The sequence below is a fragment of the Scyliorhinus canicula genome, chromosome 13 (assembly GCF_902713615.1).
Source record: "Scyliorhinus canicula chromosome 13, sScyCan1.1, whole genome shotgun sequence".
NCBI lineage: Eukaryota > Metazoa > Chordata > Chondrichthyes > Carcharhiniformes > Scyliorhinidae > Scyliorhinus > Scyliorhinus canicula.
The window spans coordinates 90,234,473-90,254,353 of NC_052158.1; the positions used below are offsets into that span (position 1 = coordinate 90,234,473).

Here is a 19,881-nt window from a genome sequence, read left to right on the forward strand (position 1 = left end):
CTAACACCTTATACAGCTGCAGCATAACCTCCCTAGTCTTAAACTCCATCCCTCTTGCAATGAAGGACAAAACTCCAATCTCCTTCTTAATCACCTGTTGCACCTGTAAACCAACTTTTTGCGATTCATGCACTAGGACACCCAGGTCCCTCTGCACAACAGCATGTTTGAATATTTTTTTCATTTATATAATCATCCTTTTTATTGTTATTCCTACCAAAATAGATAACCTCACATTTGTCAACATTGTATTCCATCTGCCAGACCCTAGCCCATTCACTTAAACTATCCAAATCCCTCTGTAGACTTCCAGTATCCTCTACACTTTTTGCTTTACCACTCATCTTAGTGTTGTCTGCAAACATGGACACATTGCCCTTGGTCCCCCAACTCCAAATCATCTATGTTAATTGTGAACAATTGTGGGCCCAACACGGATCCCTGAGGGACACCACTAGCTACTGATTGCCAACCAGAGAAACACCCATTAATCCTCACTCTTTGCTTTCTATTAATTAACCAATCCTCTATCCATGCTACGACTTTACCCTTAATGCCATGCATCATTATGTTATGCAGCAACTAGCGGGCAGCACGGTGGCCTAGTGGTTAGCACAACTGCCTCACGGCGCTGAGGTCCCAGGTTCGATCCCGGCTCTGGGTCACTGTCCGTGTGGAGTTTGCACATTCTCCCCGTGTCTGCGTGGGTTTCGCCCCCACAACCCAAAAATGTGCAGAGTAGGTGGATTGGCCAGGCTAAATTGCCCCTTAATTGGAAAAAATAATTGGGTAATCTAAATTTATAAAAAAAAAAAAATGTTATGCAGCAACTTTTTCTGTGGCACCTTGTCAAAAGCTTTCTGGAAATCCAGATATACCACATCCATTGGCTCCCCGTTGTTTACTGCACTGGTAATGTCCTCAAAAAATTCCACTAAATTAGTTAGCCACGACCTGCCCTTTATGAACCCATGCTGCGTCTGCCCAATGGGACAATTTCTATCCAGATGCCTCGTTATTTCTTCCTTGATGATAGATTCCAGCATCTTCCCTACTACCGAAGTTTAGCTCACTGGCCTATAATTACCTGCTCTCTGCCTACCTCCTTTTTAAAACAGTGGTGTCACGTTTGCTAATTTCTAATCCGCCGGGACCACCCCAGAGTTGAGAGAATTTTGGTTAATTATCACTAGTGCATTTGCAATTTCCCTAGCCATCTCTTTTAGCACTCTGGGATGCATTCCATCAGGGCCAGGAGACCTGTCTACCTTTAGCCCCATTAGCTTGCCCATCACTACCTCCTTAGTGATAACAATCCTCTCAAGGTCCTCACCCGTCATAGCCTCATTTCTATCAGTCACTGGCATGTTATTTGTGTCTTCCACTATGAAGACCGACCCAAAAAACCTGTTCAGTTCCTCAGCCATCTCCTCATCTCCCATTATTCCTTCTCATCTTCTAAAGGACCAATATTTACCTTAGCCACTCTGTTTTTATATACTGGCAGAAACTTTTACTATCTGTTTTTATATTCTGAGCAAGTTTAGTCTCATAATCTATCTTACTCTTCTTTATAGCTTTTTTAGTAGCTTTCTGTTGGCCCCTAAAGATTTTCCAATCCTCTAGTCTCCCACTATTCTTTGTCACTTTGAATGCTTTTTCATTCAATTTGATACACTCCCTTCTTTCCTCAGAAATCCACGGTTGATTTTCCCTATTTTTGTTGGTATAAACTTTTGCTGAGCACTGTGAAAAATCACTTGGAAGGTTCTCCACTATTCAACTGTTTCACCATAAAGCCTTTGCTCCTAGTCTATCTTAGCCAGCTCTTCTCTCATCCCTTGTTGTAATCTCCCTTGTTTAAGCACAAATCACTAGTGTTTGATTTTACCGTCTCACGCTCCATCTGTATTTAAAGTTCCACCATATTGTGATTGCTCCTTCCAAGAGGATCCCTAACTATGAGATCATTAATCAATCCTGTCTCATTACATAGGACCAGATCGAGAATCACTTGTTCCTTCGTAGGTTCCATTACATACTGTCCTCACAGCGAGAGGCTATGAGGGCATCTTTAGTTCATCGGGCGATGGCTATGGCCCGAGGTCCTTCCTCATCCTCCGCAGGTTGCCCCTTGACCCCCTCTCCGACAACCTCATCCAAGGAGATGTGGTGCTCCCCAATCTCCTCCGTGTTCACTGGGTTTCCCCTCTGCAGTGCCAAGTTGTGAAGAGAGCAGTAGACCACTATTATGTGGGACACCCTCTGAGTATTACCGGAGAGCCCCGACTGATCCAAGCACCAGAATCTCATCTTGGGCAGTCCACTCACCTGCTCGACCAGTTCTGCATTGATGCATGAGACTCATTGTAGCGAGTCCCTGCATCTGTTTGCTTCCTCAGCTTCATTAGCAACCTCCCTAGCAATAACCCCTGTTCCCAAAGAGCCATCCCTCCAGACTCTGCTCTCCCTCAAAAACATCTGGGATCTGAGAGTGCCCCAAGATGAAGCTATCAGGGATCCTCCCTGGGAAATGGGCACACATCTACATTATTTGCATTGTGCAGTCCCAGATGATCTGGACATTGAGGGAGTGGAATCCCTTGCGGTTCATAAATGACACCCCATGATGCAATGGGTACTTCAGGGCCACGTGGATGCAGTCTATCACACCCTGCACCTGGGGCATGCCAGCTAAATGGGCAAAGCCCCTGGCGTCCTGGCTCTCCTGGTCCCAGTCTAAGTTGGTATACATGTGGGCCCTCGCATAAAGGGCATCTGTATCTTCCCTGATACATTTGTGCATGGCTGACTGGGAGGTACCACACAAATCACCGGTGCTGAGCTGAAACAAGCCACTTGTTCAGAGCGGCTGCCACTTTAAGGGCCACAATGATGCTCCCCATCATGACCTATAATGGTGTGAGTGATGATAGACTTCACCATGAAGCCTTGATTTGGGGTTCCCATCAGTACGTCCTGTATAATGATAACTTTTGTATGAGCACTGGGATTCAATGTTTGGGAATCCAGTCAGTGACATGAAGTTTAGCTCTTCAGACAACTGATTTGTCAATGAAGGGTTTGATAGAATATCACGCAAATGTCTGCCGCTAGATGAGACACAATTGATTAGATTATAATTAGCATGACAAGCTGTGGTAGTCACCACTGTTGTATTATATTGTATATATATTGGTATTACGGTAAGGCCCCTGTACTACAGGTACGGAGGTAGATCCCTGCCTGCTGGCTCCGCCCAGTAGGCGGAGTATAAATATGTGTGCTCTCCGAACAGCAGCCATTTCACCAGCTGGTGTAGGAGGCCACACATCTCTGTGTAATAAAGCCTCGATTACATTCTACTCTCTTTTCATCGTAATTGATAGTGCATCACAAGCATCAACCTAGTGGGCACCCTCATTCTCTTATTTCACAGCCCTACACACTAATTCCTGACAGGCAAACCTCCCAGACAAGTGGAATTTAAATTCAATAGAGCTTTGTCCTCACAATGCAGCATGAGTGTAGGTTTCTACCTGCATGGCAGTCATGCTTCCCAAAGTCAGAGTGTCTTCATTTCTCATGAGGCAGGGAATTACCCCATTCCTGAGTTGACCATTCTGCCCTTGCAGCTTGGACTCACATGCGACGCCACCCAAGAACCTCAGACACCCCCAGTGCTGACTTTCTGTATTCACCTCCTCCCATCTACTTTCCAGCTCCCACTAAGGACGGGCACTCCCTCAGTGGTGATTTGGACAGAAGCCCAGCAAGGAGGACATGAAAGCGATGCCAGCCTCCACATCCCTTTAAAGCAAGGGAGCAAGGGCTATCCTGAAGTCAATGGAAGGTAAGGCCTGCTAGCGACCCCTAATGCCTGAGGTTGAGTGACTGAACCTAGGACCTGAGATGAACGCATGACCCCCAGGTCCTGTGCACCCTGGGCAACAAAGAGCCTGGCAAGTCAGGGCTGCCTGAGCGCTCACCTATGATATCCCACTCGAAAGTGAGGCCACCAAGATGCATTCTTACATAGACTTCTTGAAAGTGGCATCAGTGTGACATCTTGCCAGAGCCCGGTGACTTCCGTAACGGGGCGGGCGGGAGGTCCAGAGTGAGTGGTCGCTAATGACATGCTAACCTATTAAAATGAGGTTCCAGGGTTCCCACGGTGCAATTTGCACTACTCGACTGGAGGGGCCACTCCGACAGCACTCCGAGAATTCTGTTTTCCTCCAACTCCAACCTCATGCACATCTCCCACTTCCTTTGCCCCACCATTGTCAGCCATGCATTCAGCTGTCTAAGCCCTAAACTCTGGAATTCCCATCCCAAATTCCTTCGCCTCTCAATCTTTCTACTTTTCAGAAGCAGCTTCAAACATGTCTCACCTGAACAACTGTCCCTTTCTTTGTGTCAATGTCACCTTTGGTCTAAGTACACTCTTGTGAAGCACTTTGGGAGATTTTATGCATTCAAGGCATTCTACAGATGAAAGTTGTTGTTGAATTTCGATTTTTTTTTCTCCCCATTCTTAACCCTGGGGCAGTGACATTCTAACTGTAGTGCACTGAATGCTGAGGTTAGAACAGAAGCTGATCATTGGCTTCACTTGACTGAATCCTATTTTAAATGTTTCACAGAATTTACTTTGGCACAATTTTTCGCAAATCATTGGCATACCCACTCAAGGTCATATCTAACCCTTTAATTCTTCCATCAGCTGCTCAAATGCAGACCCACATCTCCCTCACAGGCACCAGTCCAATTTCCTGGACTTGCCTTCGGTCTGGCCTTCATAATTTTCTCTTCTTTGGAGACTTGCTTCTCAGCAATGGCCAACACTCAAACCTGTCGCTTCTGAGACTGCTCAACTGGATTGGCCAACATCTGAAAGGCAGGACTTCCTTGTCAAATGGGTGCAGAAGTCTCACCCAACCAATGCACTGCCAAGAGCAAAATCTCCGTGGACAGCCTGATTTTTCGCAGGCAGACTCTTGACTGACATTTTCGTCAGGGGGATAGGGCTCACACCCCGTAAAATCCAGCTCTGCGTATTAAGTCACTTTTTTGGCGATAAACACGTTTTTAGTAACTTTAATCAAACTGCATCTAACACAGGGGTGGGCAAACTACGGCCCACGGGCCGCATGCGGCCCGACAAAGGTTTTTATGCGGCCCGCCAATGAGGTGCCCGGGATCATAACCGGCATTTTTGAAAAGCCGCCGGGGAAAAACCGGCTTTTCCCCGACGGCTTTTCAAAACTGCCGGTTATGATTCCGGGCACCTCATTGGCGGGCCGCGTAAAAACGCGCGTAGTGGTATGGATGAGTGGGGCTGTCTCATTGGTCGGTTTAGTTGGGTGTGCGACCAATAGGAGTCCAGGTTACAAACAATAAGCCTTATTATTGTTTGTAACCTGGACTCCTATTGGTCGCACACCCAACTAAACCGACCAATAAGGCAGCCCTACTCATCCACCCCACTACGCGCGTTTTTATCGTTGACTCGGCTAGGCTGTGCTTCTGTCAGTGTTAAGGATCAGCACAAGCAACTTGACACCTGATTTCAACAAACTGGTAAATGACTGCAGTCAGATGCATCATTCTCATTGACATTGTTCTGTTACTTACTGAGTTACTTTGTTTTTCAAATAAATGTGCTTTTTTTTCTTTAAAGACCTTTTATTTCGGCTATTTAAAATATTAATTATTTTACTTAATATACTATGCGGCCCTTTAAAATTGTGAATTTCTGAATGTGGCCCTTGCACGGAAAAGTTTGCCCACCCCTGATCTAACATAATATTTATTCAAGCGATTTGTTTGGAGAAATTTTAAAACTTGCCCAATTTTCCTGCTTCATGGCAAATTTTAAGTTTGGTGAAAACTCAAAAGAGAAAACGTCTGAAAACAAAGTGATTTAAACTGTGCCCAGGCTGCTAATTGTGACTAAAGTGGAAAATCTCTTCTCTTCAAACTGGAATTTTGTAGCCGAGGTTTTTCTTGTTGTCCTCTCCACTTTTAAACTATGGAATCAGCTTAAAAGAGAAAGATTGTCGATCAGGTACATTTGCCGTGATGCACCACTGAACTTGACATTTATGTTTGAACATCAGAATCAGCACCCAAAAAGTAGAACAATATTAATCCCACATTGGAGCAACTAACCAAAGACAGCATCTGAACCTGGTCTTTTCTGTCCTGGAGGCCTACCCCATATAGCCCATGGAATGACTGATTTAGATAAATGGAGCATTTATCTCGCTGCCTTCTACACACACACAACAAAGTCTACTGTGAAGTACTGCACTGACAGGGAAATGTGCAGCACACCGACTCCAGAAATTATGTTGAAGAGGACAGAAAAGCTACATTAGAGTTAAGAGTTGTGAAAAGTCAAAGTTCAACACATTAAACTAATGCAAAGTAGCAAACAACAAAGCCCAGGGAATTTAAAAGCCAATAAGCTGCAGATACTGGAAATATTAAACAGAAAATTAAACCGAGGAATTTACCTTTTGGAAGCCAGCACCTGAGAAAAGTATTCTCCAGAGGAATACAAGATAGTAAATAGCACGAGAAGGTAAATCAAGAAAATTACCTTTGTAAGGAGGATAAGTGTCACCGGTTCAAGAAAGTAAAAGATAAATTCAGGATTAACATCCGAGAATGTTTCAATCCAACATTTCAAATGCAATCTCAAATAAATTAGCAAAGGCACAGAAATCATTTAAAAATCAACTTAATACTGCATGGAGGGGGGGGCGAGGGGGGAGTTTGAAAGCTATTTGGACTAACTTATCAACCTCATTAGTAATTATCTTATGAACTTTTGAAGTTGTTGATTGCTGTGATTTAGAATTCTGCCCTGTATTGTCTTTTGAAAAGGTTAGCCTGACAGCAGGTTGATGTTACTGTACAGAGTACTCCAACATAGGCAGCACGGTAGCACAAGTGGATAGCACTGTGGCATCACAGCGCCAGGGTCCCAGGTTTGATTCCCCGCTGGGTCGCTGTCTGTGCGGAGTCTGCACGTTCTCCCGTGACTGCGTGGATTTCCTCCGGGTGCTCCGGTTTCCTCCCACAGTCCAAAGACGTGCAGGTTAGCTGGATTGGCCATGATAAATTGCCCTTAGTGACCAAAAAGGTTAGGAGGGGTTATTGGGTTACGGAAATAGGGTGGAAGTGAGGGCTTAAGTAGGTTGGTGCAGACTCAATGGGCCAAATGGCCTCCTTCTGCACTGTATGTTCTGTGTCGATGTAAAATTACCTGCCTTTGACCATGTGCCATTTATAGTGCAACCTGTTTTTAAATAAAATCAAGTAACTTCATATAATGCTTCATGTTATATGTTTTTGAGATCCATCATACTTACTGAAAATCTTGCGTTATTTGCTTATGCTTGATGGTATTTTCCAGCAACTCTATCAATGTGTCAGAGGCATCCTTCACCAACAGAGGACACGGGGTACTGAAACTTTCCAAGGAATAATTTACCACTTCCAAATACTCTGAAAAATATTGAAAATTAAGTCACAGATTTATTTCCAGTTTCTCTGGTGACACAATTATTCAGAATTTTCAAATGCTGACTAAATGTAGTGGCTAACTTCAGAAAAAAGTCTATTAAGTATATTTAGGTAGCTAGTCAGCTACATGACCAAGGAAAATCTCTAGATCTACAAATTAAACACTCAATTAAATGTCACAAAATCAGTGAGCTACAGACATTCAGAACAATTATAACTTTCTTAAAACTTCCTATATATTAAGATATATTTATTAAAATCAGCCTCAGAGGTTTATTCTACCACTTCATAACCTAATAGATGGGAATCATCTATTCAACACCAAAAAATGGTTTAACAAAATACTAAATGGCGTATGTTCCAGTTTTTGTCGGATCAACCTCTCAATGTCAGGTTAGATGTCATAGGGTCTAGCTTCCAAAGGCCATCGAGTCTGCACCGACTCTCCGAAAGAGCACGCCATCCAGGTCCACTCCCCCTCCAACCCGTCCTAGCCCTATAAGCCATAATCTAACCTTCACATCCCTGGACACCAAGAGGCAATTTTAGCATGGCCAATCTACTTAACCCGCACATCTTTGGACTGTGGGAGGAAACCGGAGCACTCAGGGGAAACCCACACAGAGATGGGGAGAAAGTGCAAACTCCACACAGAGTGTCACCCAAGGCTGGAATCAAACTCAGGTCACTGATGCTGTGAAGCAGCAGTGTTAACCACTGTGTCACCAGGCCGCCGTGTTAAATGTTGGAGAAGATTCTTTTGGTAATGTTAACACCATTTCAGAAGATTCCTATGCCTGTAATAAGGTTAATTTCTTTTTTTTTAATTTTATTAAATTTAAAGTACTCAATTCTGTTTTTTCCAATTACGGGGCAATTTAGCATGGCCAATCCACCTTCCCTGCACATCTTTGGGTTGTGAGGGTGAGACCCACGCAAACACGGGGAGAATGTGCAAACTCCACATAGACAGTGACCAGGCCAGGATCAAAAGTAGGGTTAATTTCTAGCCTTCTTATTCATCATTGATATTTCTCTAAGTTAGCTAAGCAAGTGCCCAGTGATGGGTCATTTTAGTGCTGTAAACTCATGCCTTGAGAAAATGGGTTTAAGATAGTGAAAGTATTCCTTCTAAGAGAGAGAATTTAATTTTCATGGTCTTCTCACAGCTCATTACTAAAACCGTGCAGATAGGGATGTAGCGCATGCAAGTATGTGAATCTTACTCAGAGATTTGCTCAGTGTAAGGTAACTGGCAGTGCTCCCTTGACAGCAATGAGCAGCAGGGCAGCTTGCGACAAGCGGCAAAATAACAAATTATCATTGATAGGTGCTGATTGCCCAGTGAGAATGACAGCCACTAACAATAGAGGGCTTTGTAAAAGAAATATGCTTTTTCAGCTCATAAATGCGGCAGCATGCCATTTCTGAGGAATGGTACAGTTTCAGCATTCAAGGTATCAGCATTGGCTCAGAGATCGCACAATTGCCTCTGAGTCAAAAGATTAAGTTCGAGCCACATTGCAGAGATGCAGTACACAATTTAGGGGCGCATCTATGCAGAGAGAGGCCCGCACTGTTGAAGGAGCTACAATTGGATAGGATATTTACCAGGGCCTTGTCAACTCTCTCAGGTAAATATAAAACAACCCACGAGTTTACCTGAAGAGCAAGGGAGTTTCCCTGTTGCTCTGGCCAGTATCTATCCTTTAGGTAACAGCATTAAAATCAGATTTTTTGGGTGACAATCTCTTTTTTAAAATTTATTTCTATTCAAAATTTTTCAATAATTTTTACAAGCCACTACAAAAAAGAAAAACAACAAAAAGAAAACATAACAATAAAACAGAAAACAACTTAACCATTTCACAGTTTTAGCAATTAACAAAATAAGGTGGGGTGTTTGCCCTTTACAAATGAAATCAATCCATCACCCAAGCCACCCCACGCCCCCCGCACTCTGGTTTGCTGCTGTTGCTGACCTCCACCTAACGTTCCGCGAAAAAGGAACAGTTGCCACCACCTGGAGAACCCCTGCAAGGACCCTCGCAAGGCAAACTTTATCCTCTCTAACTTGAGAAATCCGGCCATATCACTGACTGAAGCCTCTACGCTTGGGGGTTTTCTGTCCCTCCACATTAACAAGAGCCTTCTCCGGGCTATCAAGGAGGCAAAGGCCAGAACTCCGGCCTCTTTCAACTCCTGCACTCGCGGATTATCCGATACCCCAAATATCGCTATCCCCCAGCTCGGTTTTACCCGAGTGTCCAAGACCTTGGACCTAGCCCTTGCGAAGCCTTTCCAAAATCCTGTATGTGCCGGGCATTCCCAGAACATATGGACATGGTTTGCTGGGGTCCCTGAGCACCTCACACACCTGTCCTCCACCCCAAAGAGCTTACTTATTCTCGCCACTGTCATATGCGCCCGGTGCACCACCTTAAACTGAATCAGGCTAAGCCTGGTGCAAGATGAAGAGGAATTGACCCTGCCAGGGCATCAGCCCATAGGCCCTCATCTCGCTCCTCACCCAGCTCCTCCTCCCAATTGCCCATCAGTTCCTCCACCGAGGCCTCCTCCGCCTCCTGCAGCTCCTGATATATTTCCGATATCTTGCTATCCCCTACGCACTCGCCTGAGGCCACCCTGTCCTGTATCCTCTGGGCAGGCAGCAGCGGGAATTTCCCCACGTGCATTTTCACGAGCGCCCGAACCTGCATGTACCTAAAGGTGTTCCCGGGGGTAACCCAAATTTCTCTTCCAGCGCCCCCAGACTAGCAAAAGTCCCATCAATGAACAAGTCCCCCATCCTTCTGATACCCGCCTGTGCCAACTTAGGAACCCCACCCCCCCGTCTATTCTACCGGGAATGAACCTGTGATTATTCCATATCGGGGCCCAGACTGAAGCCCCTACCTCCCCCCTGTGCCGTCTCCACTGCCCCCAGATCCTCAATGTCGCCGCCACCACCGGGCTCGTGGTATACCGTGTTGGCGGACGTGGCAACGGTGCCGTTATCAGTGCCCCCAAGCTAGTATCTTTACAAGACGCCGCTTCCAACCGCTTCCCCGCCGTCTCCTCTCCCTCCACTACCCATTTCCGAATCATGGATATATTCGCTGCCCAGTAATAGCTGCAAACGTTCGGCAGCGCCAAACCAGTCCCCCCCCCCCATGACTGCGCCACAAGAACAGTCTCTTAACACGCGGGGTCTTATTTGCCCACACAAATCCCGTAATAATCCTATTTACCCGCTTGAAAAAGGACTTGGGGATGAGGATAGGAAGGCACTGGAAGACAAACAAGAACCTGGGGAGGACCGTCATCTTTACGGACTGCACCCTGCCCGCCAGGGAAAGCGGTAGCATGTCCCACTTCTTAAAGTCCTCCTCCATCTGATCCACCAGCCGCGCTAAATTGAGCTTGTGCAGGGCACCCCAGCTCCTAGCCACCTGAATGCCCAAGTAGCGAAAGCTACTCTCCACCATCTTCAGCGGTAACTCTTCCAGTCTCTTTTCCTAGCCCCTCGCCTGTATCACAAAGAGCTTGCTTTTTCCAACGTTCAGCTTATACCCCGAAAAGTCTCCAAAATCCCGAAGTATCTGCATGACCTCCCCCAGCCCCTCCACCGGATCCGCAATATACAGGAGCAGGTATCACGGGGCAGCAGGGTAGCATGGTGGTTAGCATAAATGCTTCACAGCTCCAGGGTCCCAGGTTCGATTCCCGGCTGGGTCACTGTCTGTGCGGAGTCTGCATGTCCTCCCCCTGTGTGCGTGGGTTTCCTCCGGGTGCTCCGGTTTCCTCCCACAGTCCAAAGATGTGCGGGTTAGGTGGATTGGCCATGCTAAATTGCCCGTAGTGTCCTAATAAAAGTAAGGTTAAGGGGGGGGGGGGTTGTTGGGTTATGGGTATAGGGTGGATACGTGGGTTTGAGTAGGGTGATCATGGCTCGGCACAACATTGAGGGCCGAAGGGCCTGTTCTGTGCTGTACTGTTCTATGTTCTATGTTCTAGGTCATCCGCATACAGTAAAACACGATGCTCCTCCCCCACCGAACCAGCCCCCTCCAGTTTCTGGACTCCCTCAACGCCATAGCCATTAGTTCAATTGCCAGGGCAAACAGCAGGGGGGACAGGGGGCACCCCTGCCTTGTCCCTTGATGTAATCTGAAGAACCCCGACCGCAGCCAGTTTGTCGACACACTCGCTACCGGGGCCCGATACAACAATTTGACCCATTCTATAAATTCCTCTCCAAACCCAAATCTGCCCAACACTTCCCACAGGTACTCCCACTCCACCCGATCAAAGGCCTTCTCCGCGTCCATTGCCGCCACCACTTCTACATCCCCCCCTCCGAGGGCATCATGATCACATTCAGGAGCCTCCGCACATTCGTATTCAGCTGCCTGCCCTTCACAAACCCTGTCTGATCCTCATTAATCACTCCCGGTCAAACTCCGCCTGCAGGCTCCGGCACTCCTTCAGCAACCCCTCCTCGGGGGTATCAGCATACCTCCAGTCCACCCTGAGTATCTCCCCCACCAATCTCTCCCTCTCCATCGTATCCCTCTCCTCTCTGTGGGCCCTGACCGAGATTAGCTCCCCTCTGACAACTGCCTTCAGCGCCTTCCAGGCCACACTCACCGGAACCTCCCCATTATCATTGGTCTCCACATAGCTTTGGATACACCTCCGGACCCGCCTACAGACCTCCTCGTCCGCCAGTAGTCCCACGTTCATTCTCCACAGAGGGCGTGGCCTCTCTCCTCCGTCAGCCCCAACTCCACCCAGTGCGGGGCATGGTTCAAGATGGCAATGGCCGAAAACTCCACCCCCTCCACTCTCGGGATTAGCGCCCTACTTACCACGAAAAAGTCAATCCGCGAGTGCGCCTTGTGCACTTGGGAGAAGAAGGAAAACCCCTTCGCCCTTGGCCTGGCAAATCTCCATGGACCTACTCAGGTCCATGAACCCCCTCAGGACCTTGGCCGGTGCTGGCCTCTTACCCGATCTCGACCTAGACCGATCCAGTGCCGGGTCCAGGGCCGTGTTAAAGTCCCACCCCCATTACCAAACTACATGACTCCAGATCTGGTATCCTACTCAACATCCGCTTCATGAACCCTGCATCATCCCAGTTCGGAGCATACACATTCACTAGCACCACCCGGACCCCCTGCAACCTACCACTTATAACATATTGACCCCCTTTATCCGCCACAATACTCGCCGCCTTAAATGCCACCCGCTTGCTCACCAAAATTGCGACCCCCCCTGTTCTTCGCATCCAGCCTTGAGTGGAAAACCTGCCCCACCCATCCTTTCCTCAGCCTGGTTTGATCCGCGATCTTCAGGTGTGTTTCTTGTAGCATGGCTACGTCTGCCTTTAGCCCCTTTAAGTGTGAGAACACACGGGCCCTCTTGACCGGCTCATTCAGGCCTCTCACGTTCCACGTGATCGGCCTGGTCGGCGGCTAGCCATCTCCTTTTTTAGGCCAGCCACGTGCCCACGCCTCCCGCACCTTCCAGGCCCCCAGGCGGAGGCCCCCCGCCCCGACTCTCCCCTTTAACATCAGTTCCCCCTCAGTCAGCACAGCAGCATCCCAGCCCCCCCTTAAACCCCCCCCCCCCCTTAACCCCCCCCGGCCGCTCCCGCCTCCACCTCCAATCCCCCCTTACAAGTCTCCACCCCCGCCCCCACTGAAGTGGGTTAGAGAGAGTCCCCCCCCCCCCCAACCCCGTGTGAACAGAGAGAGAAAAACAGAGCAAAGTACTGTACACTCAAACCCCCAGCTTCAGGTGCCACCCCCACCATTTCGCGGGTAAACCGGGCTCCCTATCTGGTCTGACCCCACCTCCTGTGACGCAGCTCTTCCCAACTGTGACCTCGCCCAAAGACTCAAGGGCCTAGGGCAAAGGGGACCACAAAAACGCAAGAAAACACAGGGAAAACCCCAACATAACATCGCCCCCTCCCCCCTCTCTAGCAACTCCCATAACATACTGCAGTCCATTAACTCAAGTCCAGCTTCTCATTCTTAATGAAAGGCCACGCCTTGTCCAGCGTGTCGAAATAGTGGTGCCGGTCCTGATATGTAACCCACAGCCTCGCCGATTGTAGCAGGCCGAACTTCACCCCCTTTCCGTGGAGGACTGCCTTGGCCCAGTTGAATCCCACGCGCTTCTTGGCCAGCTCTGCACTCCAGTCCTGATAAATACGGATCTCGGTATTCTCCCACCTGCTGCTCCGCTCCTTCTTCGTCCATCGCAGGACACACTCCTTGTCGGTGAAGCGGTGGAACCTTACCACCATAGCTGTCGGCGGCTCATTCGCCCTCGGCCTCCTTTCCAGGACTCTGTGCGTCCATCCAGCTCCAGGGGGTGCAGTAAGGCCCCCGCGCCCATCAATGTGCCCAGCATCGCGGTCACATACACCCCAGCATCCGACCCCTTCACGCCTTCAGGGAGACCCAGAATCTGCAGGTTCTGCCTCCTTGACCTATTGTCCAGGTCCTCCAGCTTCTCCTGCCATTTTGTGTGCAGCCTCCACTCTAACCGCTAGACCCAGGATCTCATCCTCATTATCAGAGGCCTTCTGCTGCACCTTCTTGATTGCCATCCCCTGCATCTTCTGGGTCTCCACCAGCTTTTCAATCGACGCCTTCATAGGGGCCAGCATCTCTGCCATTAAATCCGCGAAGCAAGTTCTTAACAACTCCTGCTGCTCCCGTGACCACTGGGCCCACGCTGCCTGATCTCCGCCTGCCGCCATCTTGCTTTTTCGCACCCATTCTCCTCTGTTCTCCAAAGCTGCTTTTTTGACCGCCCCCTCCTGGTCCACTCCATACAACGCTGGGGAACCCTCACTGTTTCCTTCCCACACCAGGAATCGTTGTCAAAGTACCGCTGGAGTTCCTTAAAAGGGCCCAAAAGTCCGTTATCAGCGGGAGCTGCCGACCGTGCGACCTACCTAGGCATAGCCGCAACCAGAAGTCCTGGGTGTCAATCTCAATGATGATTGTTAGACCTTGCTGTGCACAAATTGGCTGCCCCATTTTCCTATATTACAATAGTGACTACACTTCAAAGATATTTCATTGACTGTGTTATGCTTTGAAACATCCTAAAGTTGTGAAAGTCAGTAGATAAAATTGAGATTTTAAAAAATTCTAAGTCAGATAATGCATGGACTACACCCATGTAGCATGGACTACATAATGAGTTCTTTCTATCATGTGGCATGGTGACACATTGGTTAGCACGGCTGCCTCACAGCTCCAGGGTGGCGGGTTCAATTCCGGCCTCGGGTGACTGTCTGTGTGGAATGTTCACTTTCGCTCTGTGTCTGCGTGAGTTTTCTCCGGGTGCTCCAATTTCCTCCCACAGTCCAAAGGTATGCAGGTTATGTCGATTGGCCATGCTAAATTGCCCCTTAGTGTCCAAAAGGTTAGGTGGGGTTAATGGACTATGGAGATAAGGTAGTGGTGTGGGCTTAAGTAGGGTGCTCTTGGCGCAGCACGTTGACACAGTGGTTAGCACTGCTGCCTCATGGCGCCGTGGTCCCAGGTTGAATCCCGGCCCTGGGTCACTGTCCGTGTGGAAAAAAATGAATTGGGTACTCTAAATTTATTAATAAAAAAGTAGGGTGCTCTTTCCAAGGGCTGGTGCAGACTCAATGGGCAGAATAGCCTCCTTCCACATTGTTAATTCTATGATTATATGCCCTAATAATATGCCTTAACAACAGTCTCAAAAATCTCCCCAGCTTTGTAACAGATTTTCAACTCCAGGGGCCTCACGGTAGCATGGTGGTTAGCATCAATGCTTCACAGCTCCAGGGTCCCAGGTTCGATTCCCGGCTGGGTTACTGTCTGTGTGGAGTCTGCACGTCCTCCCCGTGTGTGCGTGGGTTTCCTCCGGGTGCTCCGGTTTCCTCCCACAGTCCAAAGATGTGCAGGTTAGGTGGATTGGCCATGCGAAATTGCCCGTAGTGTAAGGTTAATGGGGGGATTGTTGGGATACGGGTTACGTGGGTTACGTGGGTTTAAGTAGGGTGATCATTGCTCGGCACAACTTCGAGGGCTGAAGGGCCTGTTCTGTGCTGTACTGTTCTATATTCTTACAAGCCTCAAAGGATGAGAATTCCAAATTGTCTCAAATTAATGGCAGCTTTCTTTTGGGACTAAGAGTTCTATTGGAAAGGTATATATTATCAACTATTGAACTAGATGATTTTCATCTAATTAATCTATACTATATACAAACTCGGGCCTCGAATTTCACTGCTAATTCCAGAGCGCAGAGAGAAGACATTTCCTAGCTCCACCAATCCTACCTGGGAAATATATTCCCAGAGGTTGGCATTTTTAATGCGGGGAGAGGGTGGAGTGGATTAGAAATTGAGCCTGAATGTGAAGGTTGCTGGATGTGTAGGCATGTTGGGTGAAGGCCTGGCCCTGTGCTCCGGTACTTTTCTGAATTTATTTTAAAAATTGAACTAAAATCACTGCTCCTCATACCCCCTCAGACCCACACTTTCCCCAAGCCCTTTCATGCCAATCTATCCTCTTCTACTGATCTATTTGCCTCCTCATGGCCCCCCACTAATTCCCAGCATCCTATCTAGTTTCTATGCCAACATAGTGCCAATTTGTTGCCCCCAACCTTTGCTCTTACCCGCCCTATGCTAACTCACATAGATTCCACCATGGGCAAGGCTCAAAAGCCATGCTGACATGAAATAGCGTGTCTATTGATGGCATCATTATTTAAAAATCACTCTCATTGGTTAGAAACCCATTTAGTACATTGATATTCCTTCAACTAATCTATTTTGAAAAGGAACTTTTCTGTTCCAAAATCAACAGTCAATCGAACTTTTCTGTTCCAAAATCAACAGTCAATCGAACTGCTCACTTAACAAGCACCCCACTGTGATTAAAAGGGTTAAAAAGAATCACACAAGCTGCTAACTGCTGAATTGTCACAGACTGCAGAGACAGATAACCTTTGAAAAGCCACGAGCTGCCTTAATTTCAAGCTGTCCACGGATAACATCCAAGGACCATTCTCGAGTTTAATTAAAAGAGAGGCTTTAGTCATACAGTCCGCACACAATAATTCAATTGAAGACGGTGCAGCTGTAGCTCATGTGTGCCAGTAAAACAAGGGACAATGGGCAAGAGAGTTGATACACCACTGGTCAAACATAGTCCTGCCATAGCTATGTCTGGACGTTAGTAGATAAATAGAGAAACATACATGCTTGATGAGATTATAATTAGATAGATGTACCCAAATTGTGATTGGAAAACTCTCCTCATATGTTAAAGTTTATGTAATCTTAATTGTTTGTTTGGATGGCTACAGATAATTTCTAAACAAATGAAATTTTTGATTGGTACATGTCAATTACTTCTAAGATAATCTAAAGGTAAAATTGTTTTGAGAGCTGGCAGGCTACATGGTGGATAACTAGCTTGCATGCCATAGCTTGAAATAAAGGTCATTTTTAAGACTCCAAAAATCTCCATCTGGTGAGTGAGGTACACTATAACCGAATAGTTTTGAAAACTCCCATAACGGTGGCAATGTTACGTCTAAAAATCAGTCAAGCAGTATTATACCTATAATAATAGAGTTCCTAAACTCACTCCACACCTTTTTAAAAAATGAATAGCCCAGTAGAGTTAAAACCATTGATAGTTTTGATAGCTTACACAGTCTCAATGAAATTATGCACTTTTACTTCATAATCATATCTACTTTTTAAAATTCTAAAGGCATCTATCATGTCCCAAAAAGCGCCTTATCTCTCCCTAAAGTGTCCTGTGACCATACCCAAAGGGATTCCTTACCTCTCAAAAAGGGTACTCTGGCTAATGTGAGGGTACCTTTAAGAAATGGGTGTTTATCAAATAGCTGTAGTGGGTGTACCTTTAAGAAATAGCTGCAGTGATGTCAGAGTGTGGGTGGAGCTGGGCTGTCTGTCTGTTTTACTTTTGCTTTGAGCTAGCAGCTCCAGGGTGTGTTTAGTTTAGTTTTGCAGACTGGGAGCTGCATCCAGCGAAACCAGGTATAATTCTGATTTCTTTCTGCATGAAAGGAATGTTATATTAATAACATCTTTGCATTCACAAAGTGCCATTGAGTTAATTTGAAAATATTCAAAATATATTCAATAATACTGACATTATATTGTATTGTAATTTGCTTTTCATTTCTTATTTGACCTTAAATGGGCCTTCTAGGTCTAATATTATTTCCATTTATTTTATATATTTCTTTATCTATAATACAGGTCACTAGAATATTTATATTGGGTGAAACATGAGATTCAGGCCTCTGCCAGTACTTTTGCGCAGACTGAGAAACTCTCCATTTGTGCAAACCTTCAGGTCTTGGTGTCTGGAAATGCAAATTTATAAGTGATAATTGCTCTCAGTAGAGAATTTCAATCTGATCTATGTGTTGAAGAGTGTATTTGTCTTATGGATGTTGCAAGGAAAGATTAAGGGTTACTTATAGAGTACTGTATTCTTTGGGGGGAGTAGTTGAGTTGATAGTTGCTAAAATGTTTACTGTGTGCTCATAAAATGTTATTGTTGGTATGTTATTGCGGTTCGTTGGTGTTATATAAATACAAAATTTTTCAATAAAAATTATTTAAAGGACTGGTTAACTGGATTCATAGAATAAACATTGTGTTTTGTTTTAAAAGTAGTTTAGATCTCTCTTGCATCACATCTGTAAAGTAGGCCCTGTTGCTCCCCATAACCACAATCTATTTAAAGTTGTGGGTCAGGTGAACTCCATGATACACTTTGGGGTTCTCTAAACCCTGGCCCATAACTATCCAAACTAATCCACAAGTTTCAGACCTGCTCTTACCAGGCCTAATCTGCACACTTCAGGTTTCACATCTGACAGAGGTCGAGGTGGCTGCTGATTTATATGGGCAGTTCCTCCATGAACCATCGATTTCCATTTTAGAACCTGCTCCCATTCCCACCCCCACCACCCTCACAAAAATGACAGACTGGGTTCAGGGGTGGGGCATCAAGATTCAGGCCTCTGCCAGTACTTTTGCGCAGACTGAGAAACTCTCCATTTGTGCAAACCTTCAGGTCTTGGTGTCTGGTAATGCAATAATCTCATGTTTCACCCAATATAAATATTCTAGTGACCTGTATTATAGATAAAGAAATATATAAAATAAATGGAAATAATCTTAGACCTAGAAGGCCCATTTAAGGTCAAATAAGAAATGAAAAACAAATTACAATACAATATAATGTCAGTATTATTGAATATATTTTGAATATTTTCAAATTAACTCAATGGCACTTTGTGAATGCAAAGATGTTATTAATATAACACATTTCTGCCAATAAATGTGAGATTGGAAATTTCAGTTTATGTTTCAGCTAAGTGGTGTCCCATTTCCACAAGCTAACTGAAGTCCAGTTTCCCATGCCAGACAAAGATCTACACTTGTATGCTTGTATGTTTGAACACACATTCATCGATAACACGGGCTCCAGCCCATTCAAACAGAATGTATTTAAAACTAACCAGTAAAATCAGCAACTGCAACTCTAATTGTTTTTTGCCCTCTCTCCTTCTCGACCTCCCACTGTTAAAAATAACTTTCTGAAGTTTGTTTTGTACACTTAACGTCCTCTTCCTCAACTTGAGCTGCATTATCAACACTCAGTCAAAAAGACCATGCGTGGAATTCTCCGAGCCTCCGGGACAATCGTCGTGAATCGCGTGCGCGCGATCTATGCAACGCCGGTAGGGGGCCATTGACAGAGACACCCACGGCAATTCTCCGACGACAACTGGCCGAGTTCCCGACGGTGTGGTTCTAACCACGTTTTGCCTGTCGGGAACGGCCAGAGGTGCCTGTGGAATCAGTCCGCGGCCACCGTGGCGGTGGAGGGGGGAGCCTTCATCGGGAGAGGGGGGGGGGGGCTCACGGACGGCCAGGCTAGAGATCGGGGGCTACCGATCTGCGGGCGCGTGTGATCTTGGGGGGGAGGCATGCTATATTTTCGGGGCCGCTCCATGTCAAGCAGGGCGGCCGCCGCCGTGCACATGCGCGGACTCCCGGCCGGAAGTGCAGGGACCCATGTCGGCAGGCAGAGCTGCAACGAGTACTCTGGGGCCCTGCTAGCCCCTTTCACGTAGGAGAATCAGTCCAGAGTGAAACGCCGCGTTTTGATGCTGGAGTGGGGACATAGCCCCATTATTGGAGAATCCCACTCTCCCAACTTCATCACATCCTATATTGTTACTAAGGATAAAGGGGTAATCTGCATGCATAATAATAATCTT

The 19,881-nt window shown here is 46.6% G+C and overlaps 1 protein-coding gene and 1 long non-coding RNA gene across 3 annotated transcripts in view; one reads left to right on the top strand and one right to left on the bottom strand.

The window, feature by feature from the left end:
* LOC119976734 overlaps window positions 1–19,881 on the top strand; it is a 91,660-nt gene that overhangs the window by 59,236 nt on the left and 12,543 nt on the right. The window lies entirely within an intron of this gene.
* The window catches only part of prss16 (serine protease 16), a 91,184-nt gene that overhangs the window by 51,975 nt on the left and 19,328 nt on the right, over window positions 1–19,881 (bottom strand). For both annotated transcript variants that reach the window (XM_038817462.1, XM_038817460.1), the window contains exon 4: window positions 7,383–7,518. In XM_038817462.1, the coding sequence (XP_038673390.1) occupies window positions 7,383–7,518 (136 nt within the window). The remainder of the gene's footprint in view (window positions 1–7,382; window positions 7,519–19,881) is intronic.